The following is a 12,857-nucleotide window of genomic DNA, read 5'->3' as shown; positions in this document are numbered from 1 at the left end:
AGTCGAGGAAATACTTTAGGGAGTTGTTTTGTAGGATCTCGTTCGTAGTCATATTGTGAGATTGTAAAGTTTAATGTGGAAGGTTTGGTTGATATTTTTTCTTTTCTGCACAGGTACTTCAAGCATCTCAAGTTATTTTTATCTTTTATTAATTTCAGAGAATTTGGTGCATAAATTGGCATATTATTGTAATCATCATTTATCTCCGGTTTCGATGTTCGTTTCATGTCCATAATTGATATAGTCAAGAATCTGTATTTTCTGTTATTTTTGAAGGAGAAGGAGTTGAGAAGACAACAGGCTGTTCTGCTTAAGCATCAGGTTGGTAAATTATATATACATTAACACTTTCGTGAATTTTTGCTTTATTGATTGTTTTCTTCTGTATCTTTGGGAGATGTATTGAAGTAAACATTTATTATTATACTTAATTTTTCCTCAACTTAAATTAGCTTGCTTTGGTATTGGGGGAAATGATATTTTTAAATAATGTGCACTGGTTTGAACAAATTGTGATTACTGTTTCATAATAATGTGCCAACTCTTTCTACCAGGAGTTGGAGAGGCATAGACTAGATATGGTATGGGTATGTTTTTTGTACATCTAACACCGCATCGTGATTTGGTTGTGATATGGTTGTCATAGTAATGCATAAAGTGTAGCACTGGCTGCTGTCATACTACATACTTCTGCATGGCTTTTACAGCACAGTGCATTGCATACATCTGCTATAATTATAAAAGAAAAAAATTGAATCAACAAATATAATTTCCATTTTCACCTGTCACCTAGTAATAGGAGACATCAAAAGGTCGAATATGCAAGTTCTGAAACTAGTTACAGTTCTTCAGAAATGGTTAGACTGTCTCTAAAGGTTCAATCTTTTTGCCACAATTCATTCTCTTGTCCCACATTCTATTAAAGTTTATTTGTTACATCCCGGAACAATGCCATTCCAGCAAACCAAATTTCTAAAATATTATTCTACCTTAACCACAGGTTGGTTTAAGGAGACAAAATGTCAGTAAACAGATGAAGACATTCAGCATGAGATCTTTATTGCCTGCTTGGCACAACAATAGTTCAATAATCTACCTTTTCCCATTGTATGACTAGTGTAGAACTGCATGACAATATGTTGCTGCAAATACCTTCCTGACTTTGACTAAAACAGAAGTAGAATACATAAAAATATTATGATTGCCACATATTCTAATATTTTAATTTGAAGAGAATGCAGATTAAAACATCCTTTGTTCATGGAGGCCTTTGTCACAAATGCCTTTGTTCACAAATGTGAATTTAATTTTTATTCTGTTAGTTGATTACCTGTGGCATTTCATATGAGGTGTCTGGGATCCAAGGATACCATACAGATGCAATGCAGTTAGAGGGAGAGGGATAACTGGGCTGTAACAATTTACACGGGTTATTTAGATATCTTCGCACAATTCCATTGTAGGATTTTATGCAATTAGGAAAATAACATTGTAGTTCAGTAGCTTTTCTGTAATTAAGAAGTTGCGAGATGAAAAATTAATAATGTATAATAACTTTACAGAGCTCATGTCTATTATAATTATGGGTATGAAGCAATTTACAGCAAAAAAGTTGTAATTGATGTGACTGTAGCAAGTATTTCCAAATAACCCAGTCACATAAATCAAAACTTACTCTTATGAAAAAGGAAGTGAGCAGAAAGTAAAAACAAATCAATACAAGTTTTGTTTTGATCCTGCCTCCTTATATCATCCTCCTAGCCCTCAAATAACTTTTTCTTCTAAATTTGAATTTGTGATATTAGTCAATAGCATAATTTTGTTTGCTGGAAAGTGAGCTTAGTATCTTAAAATAGTGACTTCATTAAAGTTGATGTGTGATAGATGAATATTATTTTCTCTCCACATGATGTTCTGAAAGACTGATTTCAATCCTGCATTAAAACTTAGATATGTAGGTAATAAAATATTACAAAATTGGCTAATTACAACAGATTCGTACTAATTGGACTTATGCTAAATGATTTTTGACTGAAGCAGATGTAAGGTAATTAGCCTGTTGAAGCCGACCATTGCGCTTTATACCTGACAGCTATGGAGAAGCATCGCACTGATTTGCTCTGCTTTTCCACGAACTATGTACATAACTTAAAGCATACGCTTTCGTTTTACACTGTCTTTACATCCGTTGCTTTTTCTGTTTTGCTTTTGATTGTCCATGTTATTTCCTAATCCTCAACTAAAATGTACACAAACTTGGCCATTGTCTGTTTTTATTTTAAACTGTTCACTATTGTCTAACTTACTCAAAAAATTAAAAAAAAATTATACTTTAAACTAAATTATAATAGCAATCCTTAATTATTTAAACTTGCAATTCATCTTGTACACCGTTAGGAAAAGGAGAGGAGAAGGCAACATATGATGCTCATGAAAGCAATGGAAGCACGAAAGAAAGCTGAAGTAAGTAAAACAGTGCATTAACAAATATTATCTCTTCAATTAACAGGAAAGCATCTGCTTAAAGGTACACTAACTCTAACTAAGTTTGTGTTTACTTGCAATTTATATTTATTAGTTAAGGTGAATCATACGGAATCATACAGAATCTTTATAATAGTGTGGCTTACTTTGACATAGTTTTAAGCTTACCTTGTCAAAGGTATGTCAATGCTGAAAATTATATTACTGTTTTATAATTTCCACATGATTTCAATGAGGTAGAATTATTTTCTTGAACTGTGTGATCTGTTAATAGGTTATTTTGAAAATTGAATTACTCCTGTGAAATTATAAGATTAACATTGCAATTTAGTCACAGGGTTTGGGTCAACTATGAAATAATTTAAACCTGTATTTGTCTAAATTATTTACATATTGCTATACTGGCATCTAATATACAATTTAAAATTAAGGCCTGTTAATCCTGATGAATCTATTTGGTGTGAGCAAACTTTATACAGAAACAGAACCTTCATTACTCTAAGCCACATTTCAAACTAAAAGTTAACCTGAGGAAGGATGCAGTAGGCAACCAGCTGACTTTTAATAAACATGGAGAGACAGTTGACCAGCAAATAAACCAATGTAGATGAAGGACACAATTGAATAGGGTGGAAGAGCAAAGAGATCCAGGACTACAGATGAACACATCATGAAAAGAAGCATCCGTGAATATCAGAGTAATTACAAATGCCAACTGCAATTTATTTATACAGGCATAAAACTCAAGAACAGTTATGGTATGTTAAAGTTACATTGCACCATTCTGTTTCTGCAATTGGGGTGCTGGTTCAGTTTTTATAGTTCTGATTGCCAGGTACATAGAGGGCCTGGAAGCACGTGAGAAACTACAAAATGATTTATAAGGAGGGTACCAGAACACAGATTATAGCTATTGGACAAAATTGAGCCAAGTAGAAAGAAAAGATTTGGAGTAGAGCCGCTAAAATTCTTTCAGATTATGAATAGTCTAGACAAGTCAGAAAATGGAGCAAGAGAGCATGGAAGCATAAAATCAAACAGTTCATTAAAATTGTTTTGAAGAAGGGGAGTGAGAGCGGAGAAAATAAACATCAAAAGAAGCTATCACAATGTTAAGGAGTGGGAAAGGAGGACTTTTATGGTTTTGTAATTTCAGAGTTTGATGGGGATTAATACCATTAATGTGAGTAGGAGCCATCACTAATTCGCCAACTCTTGCCCCACTCCACCCCAGGTGAGGGATTCTGACATACAGTGTCCTCCATAATGTTTGGGACAAAGACCCATCATTTATTTATTTGCCTCTGTACTCCACAATTTGAGATTTGTAATAGAAAAAAATCACGTGGTTAAAGTGCACATTGTCAGATTTTAATAAAGGCCATTTTTATACATTTTGGTTTCACCATGTAGAAATTACAGCAGTGTTTATACATATTCCCCCCCATTTCAGGGCACCATAATGTTTGGGACACAGCAGTGTCATGTAAATGAAAGTAGTCATGTTTAGTATTTTGTTGCATATCCTTTGCATGCAATGGTTGCTTGAGGTCTGCGATTCATGGACATCACCAGTTGCTGGGTGTCTTCTCTGGCGATGCTCTGCCAGGCCTGTATTGCAGCCATCTTTAGCTTATGCTTGTTTTGGGGGCTAGACCCCTTCAGTTTTCTCGTCAGCATATAAAAGGCATACTCAATTAGGTTCAAATCGGGTGATTGACTTGGCCACTCAAGAATTGACCATTTTTTAGCTTTGAAAAACTCCTTTGTTGCTTTAACAGTATTGTTTGGGATCATTGCTTGCTGGAGAATGAACTGCCGGCCAATGAATTGTGAGGCATTTGTTTGAAAGTGAGCAAATAGGATGTGTCTATACACTTCAGAATTCATTATGGTACTACCATCAGCAGTTGTATCATCAATGAAGATAAGTGAGCCAGTACCTTCAGCAGTCATAACATCCCCACCACCGTGTTTCACAGATGAGGTAGTATGCTTTGGATCTTGGGCAGTTCCTTCTCTCCTCCATACTTTGCTCTTGCCATCACTCTGATATGTTAATATTCGTCTCATCTGTCCACAAGACCTTTTTTCCAGAAGTGTGGTTGCTCTTTTAAGTACTTCTTGGCAAACTGTAAACTGGCCATCCTATTTTTACAGCTAACCAGTGGTTTGCATCTTGCAGTGTAGCCTCTGTATTTCTGTTCATGAAGTCTTCCGCAGACAGTGGTCATTGACAAATCCACATCTGACTCCTGAAGAGTGTTTCTGATCTGTCGGACAGGTGTTTGTGGATTTTCCTTTATTATAAAAATAATTATTCTGTCATCAGCTGTGGATGCCTGCCAGTCCCTTTGTGATTAGTAAGCTCACCAGTGCTCTCTTTCTTCTTAATGATGTTCCAAACAGTTGATATTGGTAAGCATACGGTTTGGCTGACGTTTCTAACAGTTGTATTATTGTTTCTCAGTCTCATAATGGCTCCTTTGACTTTTCATGGCACAACTTGGCATACCCGTAAAAGGGACCACATCACCCCGATTCTGGCCTCTCTCCACTGGCTCCCAGTACGGTACAGAATCAACTTCAAGCTCCTCTTATTCGTATACAAATCCCTTAATGCTGAAGAGAAAACTGAAGGGGTCTAGCTCCCAAAACAAATCCCCCCTATATCAAAAATCTTCGAACCCACCATTCTACCTCCAGGTCCCTCAGGTCGGCCGACTTGGGGCTACTGACTATCCCGCGATCTAGGTTTAAGCTCAGGGACGACCGTGCTTTTGCGGTTGCAGCACCTAGACTGTGGAACAGCATCCCTCTCCTCATCAGAACTGCCCCCTCCATCGACTCCCTTAAGTCGAGGCTCAAAACCTATTTCTACTCCCTAGTGTTTTTGAGGCCCTCTGAGGGGGCGCTGTAAACAGTTTATGTATGTATTGTTAGGTTGTGTACCATTGTATGTAGCGCATTAGTACCTGCACTGATGTACTGCGCTTTGGTCAACGCGAGTTGTTTTTAAATGTTCTATACAAATAAAATTGACTGACTGACTGACTGAACGAACTTTGGTCTTCATGTTGATAAATAGCAATAAAAGTTTCCAAATGTGATGGAAAGACTGGAGGAAAGACTTGATACTGAGAGTTCTCTTATACCTGCACTAAGGAGGCAATTAAACACACCTGAGCAATTACAAACGCCTGTGAAGCCATGTGTCTGAAACATTATGGTGCCCTGAAATGGGCAGTACATGGTGCCCTGAAATAGGGGACTATGTATGGCACAGCTGTAATTGCACATGGTATTGGGGGTGGAGTGCTGATGGATAGAAAATTGGTTGGCAGACTGGAAACAAAGAGTAGGGATTAATGGGTCCCTTTCAGAAAGGCAGGCAGTGACTAGTAGGGTACAGCAAGGCTTGGTGCTGGGACTGCAGCTATTTACAATATATATTCATGATTTAGATGAACATTAGCAAATTTGCAGATGACACAAAGCTGGGTGGCAGTGTGAACTGTGAGGAGGATGCAATGAGAATGCGGGGTGACTTGGACAGGTTTGGTGAGTGGGCAGATGCATGGCAAATGCAGTTTCATGTGGATAAATGTAAGGTTATCCACTTTGGTTGCAAAAACAGGAAGAAAGTTTATTATGTAAATGGTGTCAAGATGGGAAAATGGGAAGTACAACAGGATCTGAGGGTCCTTGTTCATCAGTCAATTAAAGTAAGCATGCAGGTACAACAGGCAGTGAAGGAAGCAAATGGCATGTTGGCCATCATAACAAGAGGAGTTGAGTATAGGAGCAAAGAGGTTCTTCTGCAGTTGTACAGGGCCCTAGTGAGACCACACCTGGATTATTGTGTGCAGTTTTGGTCTCCTAATTTGAGGAAGGACATTATTGCTATTGAGGGAGTGCAGCATAAGTTTACAAGGTTAATTCCCGGGATGGCGGGACTGTCATATGCTGAGAGAATGGAGCGGCTGGGCTTGTATACCCTGGAATTTAGAAGGATGAGAGGATATCTTATTGAAACATATAAGATTATTAAAGGTTTGGACGTGCTAGATGCAGGAAACATGTTCCCGATGTTGGGGGAGTCCAGAATCAGGGGCCACAGTTTAAGAATAAGGGGTAAGCCATTGAGAACGGAGATGAGGAAACACTTTTTCACACAGAGAGTTGTGGGTGTGTGGAATTCTATGCCTCAGAGGGCGGCGGAGGCAGGTTCTCTGGATACTTGCAAGAGAGAGCTAGATAGGGCTCTTGAAGATAGCGGAGTCAGGGGATATGGGGAGGAGGCAGGAACGGGGTACTGATTGTGAATGATCAGCGGGGTACTGATTGTGGATGATCACATTAAATGGCGGTGCTAGCATGAAGGGCCGAATGGCCTACTTGAACCTATTGTCTATTGTCTAATTTCTACATGGTGTAACTAAAATGTATAAATATACCCTTTAATAAACTCTGATAATGTGCACTTTAACCACATGTGATTTTTTAAATTACAAATCTCAAATTGTGAAGTACAGAGGCAAATAAGTAAATGATGGGTCTTTGTCCCAAACATTGTCGAGGGCACTGTAAATTGTAGGATTCTGCTAATATTACCAAATTTGCCCCCACGCAGTATAAATTAGATTGAAAATTCAAAATGGCTTTGGCTCAACGCCAACATGGGAAAGTAGAATACCATAACCCTTTCGCAGTGCAGTACGACAGGCCAGAGGGACCATTGTTATGATGATGCTGCCAATGCATATTACTCGGGCCTGGAAGGTTGTTATACTGGCTGCAGGTCTGACTTGCGAAGTTCTACAGGGATTATTGCTGGGACCTCTGTGATATATAAAAGACGGGGTCAAAAATGCAGATGAGTTGGTTAGTAAGTTTGTAGTCCACACGAAAATGGATGAATTTGCAGACAGGGAAAAAGGTTATCAAAAAATAAGCAGGATATAAAACACTTACAAATATGGATAGATAAATGGCATACAGATTTTAATCTGGGATAGGGGAAGGATATCTAAGTTTGCAACAGGATCTAGATCAGTTGGGAGGGTGGGCCAAGGAATGGGAAATGGAATTTAACTCTGGAAAGTGTGAGATGTTGCATTTTGCTATTTCAAACCTGGGCAGGCTTTTAAATAGGCACGTGGATATGCAAGGAATGGTGGGATAGGGATCATGTGCATGCCGAAAGGATTGTTTTAGTTTGACATTGTGTTCGGCACAGATATCATGGGCTGAAGGGCCTGTTGAGGTGCTGTGCTCTTCTGTGTTCTACGTGTTCTGTAAGCTCTCTTTTCGCATACCAGAGGTCAAGCACTATAATGGGTGGAAAAAAGTCGATCAATAAATTGGCTGCGGTGGATTGACTAACAAAAATATAACCTGAAATCATAGGTCATGCTAAGTATTGCATCCAGTTTCATGCTAATAAGCAATGCCACTGAGATCTGCATTAACATAATTTTTTTTCAAGTAACCAATTCTTATTTGGAAAGTCTTTAGTTTTGATAAACTTTAACAAAAGATCATTGTACCTGAATGCATTTCCCTGACTTATACATAATAACATAAAGTAAGTTACAATCTGTTAATACCCAAAGGAAAGAGAACGGCTAAAGCAGGAGAAAAAGGTTGAGAAACGTTTAAATAAAGAACGAAAATTACAGCAGAAGAAATTGGAGTTGCAGATGGCCAAGGAGCTAAAGAAACCCAATGAAGATATGTGTTTGTCAGATCACAAGGTAAGTATGTTATAAGAATAGAAACGTAGAAAAAATGTGCAGGAGTAGGCTATTCGGTCCTTTGACCCAGCACCACCATTCAATATGATCATGGCTGATCATCCTAAATCAGTACCCCGTTCCTGCTTTCTCCCCATATCCCTTGATTCCGTTAGCCCTAAGAGCTAAATCTAACTCTCTCTTGAAAACATCCAGTGAATTGGCCTCCACAGTCTTCTGTGGCAGAGATTTCCACAGATTCACAACTCTCTGGGTGAAAAAGTTTTCCCTCATCCCAGTCCTAAAGGGCCTACCCCTTATTCTTAAACTGTGACCGCTGGTTCTTGACCCCCAACATCAGGACCATTTTTCCTGCATCTAGCCTGCCCAATCACTTAAGAATTTTATATGTTTCTATAAGATACCCTCTCATCCTTCTAAATTCCAGTGAATATGTGCAAACGATCCGTTCTTTCATCATATGTCAGTCCTGCCATCTTGAGGAATTAACCTGGTGAACCTATGCTGCACTCCCTCAATAGCAAGAATGTCCTTCCTGAAATTAGGAGACCAAAACTGCACACAATACTCCAAGTGTGGTCTCACCTGTACAACTGCAGTAGGACCTCCTTCCTCCTATACTCAAATCCTCTCGCCATTAACTCCCCTTTCCATTCCCACACTGACCTTTCTGGCCTGGGCCTCCTCCATTGTCAGAGTGAGGCCCAGCGCAAACTGGAGGAACAACACTTCATATTTCTCTTGGGCAGTTTACACCTCAGTGGTATGAATATTGACTTCTCTAACCTCAAATAACCCTTGCCTTCCATCCCTCCCCCGTTCCCAGTTCTCCGACCAGTCTGACTGTCCTCGATTTTATCTGTTTACTTTGTTGTTACCTTCTCCTAGCTAACAATGATCAATTCTACATTTTCCTCGATCTCCATCCCCTTTGTCTCGTTTTCACATCTCACGCTTCCTTATCTTTGTATCTCCCTCTCTCCTGACTCGGCCGGAAGAAGGGTCTCAACCCGAAACGTCACCCATTGCTTCCATCCATAGATGCTGCCTGTCCCGCTGAATTACTCCAGAATTTTGTGTCTATCTTCGGTTTAAACCAGTACCTGCTGTTCTTGGGTATATGATGGGTAGTAAATGTTTTGGAGAAAATGGGCTACTACGTTTCATGAAAGTAGCGAGAATGTTAGTGGAGGGCTGATTGCAATGCATTTCATGGTGTATATATAAATGATTTAAAACATAAATGTAGGGACCATGTTTAAAATGTTTACAGATAGTACTGGTGATTATCAAGAAGGAAGTTATAGGTTGCAGGAAAATGTTTGGGTTAGGTTTCCACAAAAGTGGTAAACAGATGTCTGTGTAGATGTGAGGTAATGCATGTTGGAAAGGCAAGAGAATCTACAATAAATGTTAGATACAAAGAAGTGGACATATGCAAGAGATATTGGAGTCCTTGAAGGTAACAGACAGGTAAATAACGTGGTAAGAAGGTATTTGGCACAGAATGGAAGAATCAGGTTATGCTAGACTGTTGCTATCATCAAATCTTTTTTACATCCCCTTTGCCGCAGTTGTATTTATCACTCTTCAGTAAGAATATGGTTGTATTGAGAATGGACAGAAAAAATTGGTGAGAAATTGTGTAGGCTGGGTTATTTTCTTAGAGATAATTGAGAGATATAATTCGGGTGTATAAAATCATGAATGGCCTGAAAGGTAAATGAGATGAACTTATTTCCCTTATCAGTTAGATTAATATCTATGGACGATTTAAATTAATTGATGAGAGGATTCTAAGAGATTTGAGAAAATAGAATTTCACCAGGAGAATGGCGTTATTCTGAAAAAGTGGTGGAAGTAAAGCCTCTCATCTTATCTGCAAAGTACTTGAATGAGCACCAGAGGAGCTTGAATTTACAGGGATATGGAACAAGGCTTGGGAACTGGGGATTAACTAAATAGCTGTAATGTCGGCCAGCATGAACTGTGATCAGATGGGCCTTTTTTTTGTGCAGTGACTTTCTTTAACTCTGAGAAGATGTTTACAATATGACCAAGAGGTTATTAGCATGAAAATACACTGAGAATTGCCATAGCCCAGAAATGTTGTGAGGAATATAGCATGGTAGTTAGTGATGGTGGTGTGTTCAAATGTATTGTAATTCTTTATCAACTTGTTTTTGATATTAAGGCATCTTTTCATGCTTCCTTTAAACTAGAAGTGAAGCAGAAAGTATAGCTAATTGTCCTGCAAAGAAATATTTATTTGAGCTCATTATTATTTGTTGTTCCATTTTAGCCTCTACCAGAGTTTCTCCCCATTCCTGGTCTTGTACTGCCTGGAGGTGCCTTTGCTGACTGCCTCATGGTAGTACAGTTCCTCCACAACTTTGGTAAGGTACTTGGCTTTGATTTAAGTGTTGATGTCCCAACTTTGAATGTACTCCAAGAAGGACTGCTTAACGTGAGTGAAAGCATGGGAGAAATCCAAGATTTGCTGGTGAGACTATTAAGAGCTGCTATTCACGACCCAGGACTACCACCAGGATATAAGGTAGGACATTTGTTTTCATTATTTTCATCCTTAAAATAAATCCAAGTAAAATATTGTTCATGAGAAGCCGAATTTATTTTCTAATGGCAGTCAAAAAAAATGATCATTAAATAGCTATAATTTTAGACTTTCATTGGCCCATCTATAAACTAAGCTAAATACTAATCTATCTCTTATTATCGATTCAGCACACATGTACATCCATTGAACAGGTTAGATGGCGAAGATGAATTACATATAATTTTTACAACAAAGGCAATTGAGAGATGTTTTGGCAAACGTAATGAGCATTCCAATGGCTTTGGCATCTCAAATGCAGCATGTTTTTTCAGATAAATGGTCTGCTCGCTTCTTTCCCTCCCTCGTCCTCCAAGCCCCAGCCTTCACTCTTTCTCTTGCCTCCAGTCCCAGCCCTCACTGGCAAAATATTTGACTGGGTTAATTTATAATACTGGTGACCTAATACTGTTTAATTTTTTGATTCAAACATTAATTGCAATCAATTATCTTAATCATTTGCCAGCACTAATGGTTAACCATGTAAATGTCTGTAGGTGGTCAATATTTTTGATCTTTTGATTACTTTTGAATACTGCTGTATTCTTATGAATCTCAAGGATATTAAGAAGCATTTAAAAACTGTTGGGGAATTTTTGCCATCTGTTAAAGTTTTCTTTGTAGTTACATGGCTGGGGTATGTACTGGCCCACCCATGTGAACAGTTTAAGTTGTGCCGCATCATGCTGAACAATTTCTGCTTTCCAGGTATGACTCGGCTTTATGTAGCTGATAAAATGGACTGTTTATGTGCTTGTCCCTCCAAAGAATGCTGCTTGCCCCTGACCATTTTCATATCCGTCACATTTTTGATTCTGAATGCAACATGTTTTTTGTCTCAACATTAATTCTGTCTCTTATAAATAAAAGTGTTTCCTCTCCTGTCCATTTAAGTTGGAACGAAGGAAACCTAGATTTGTAAACAAGAAGTCCCTATTACGCCCAGCTGCTTCTAAATTGTGTTAAATACTTTAAAGTAGTTTTGTTTCTTTTCATACACTGACCGGAAAGGGTCCTAACTAGAAAAACTAGATATTCTAATTATTCTAATTCTAACTAAATAAAAGCAAGATGGTTTTATTTAGTTAAGACAATAATTACATTAGGTAGCACAACTTAATTTATAGTTCTTCATCATCTTTGATGCATAAAATAATGAGGAGCACCTTTTTTCCATTTCAGTGTGGGTTTTGACTTGGATACTGTATTTTAGGAATGAACTAGACAGCAAGGGTCATTTACTTAATATTATTTAAAATATATATTTTCCAGGCACGAACTTTTCTTGGAGACCATATCAACAATGTCAGGATAAACAAGGACACGGTTTCAGAGATTTTACAGATCTACATGGAGGCCCATAATGGACAAACTGAACTTACAGAAAGTTTGAACACAAAACCTTTCCAGGCACACACTCCAGTTCAAAAAGCTTCTGTACTTGCATTCTTGGTTAATGAACTTGCATGCAGCAAGGTTGTGGTAAAGTAAGTGTTTTTACTTGAATTTGTTAATGGAAAGTAAGTCTCCTTTAAAACGAGATTGCTGTTAAACTGCACTTTGTTTTTCCTAGTGAAATTGATAAAAATATTGATCATATGTCCAATCTGAGAAGAGACAAATGGATTGTGGAAGGCAAACTTCGGAAGTAAGTTATGTTCTTTTCTTGGGGTTTGCAGCTGTAACTATTTTATCTGCATTTACATTTTACCTGGCAACATTACTGGATATTAAACTTGTTTTTAAGAAGTATTTTTTCCTTCTATTAGTTAGCGTTGTTTCTACCCAATCTATCTGTCAGAATTATTGCAAAATAAATCGTACTCTGGGATGGCATTTTATGTGGAAAGGGTGACGAAAAGTATGATTTCCTTAAAGAGAATGGGTTTATTATTGTCACGTGTAGTGAAGTACAGTGAAAAGCCTTATTTTACATGCTATCCAATCCAATTGGATTATGCTATACATAAATACAATCAAGCTAAACTCAAGTACAATAGATA

At 38.0% G+C, this 12,857-nt stretch overlaps 1 protein-coding gene across 1 annotated transcript in view; it reads left to right on the top strand.

Annotated features, from left to right (window-relative positions):
* The window catches only part of baz2ba (bromodomain adjacent to zinc finger domain, 2Ba), a 153,465-nt gene that overhangs the window by 95,156 nt on the left and 45,452 nt on the right, over nt 1–12,857 (top strand). Inside the window, 7 exon segments of the mRNA XM_055638807.1 lie at nt 277–321; nt 555–581; nt 2,398–2,463; nt 8,100–8,240; nt 10,543–10,797; nt 12,127–12,341; nt 12,428–12,502. Coding sequence (XP_055494782.1) covers nt 277–321; nt 555–581; nt 2,398–2,463; nt 8,100–8,240; nt 10,543–10,797; nt 12,127–12,341; nt 12,428–12,502 — 824 coding nt within the window.

The sequence above is a fragment of the Leucoraja erinacea genome, chromosome 7, assembly GCF_028641065.1.
Source record: "Leucoraja erinacea ecotype New England chromosome 7, Leri_hhj_1, whole genome shotgun sequence".
Lineage (NCBI taxonomy): Eukaryota > Metazoa > Chordata > Chondrichthyes > Rajiformes > Rajidae > Leucoraja > Leucoraja erinaceus.
Note: the sequence above shows the minus strand (reverse complement) of the source record. Positions and strands in the feature narration are given on the sequence as shown.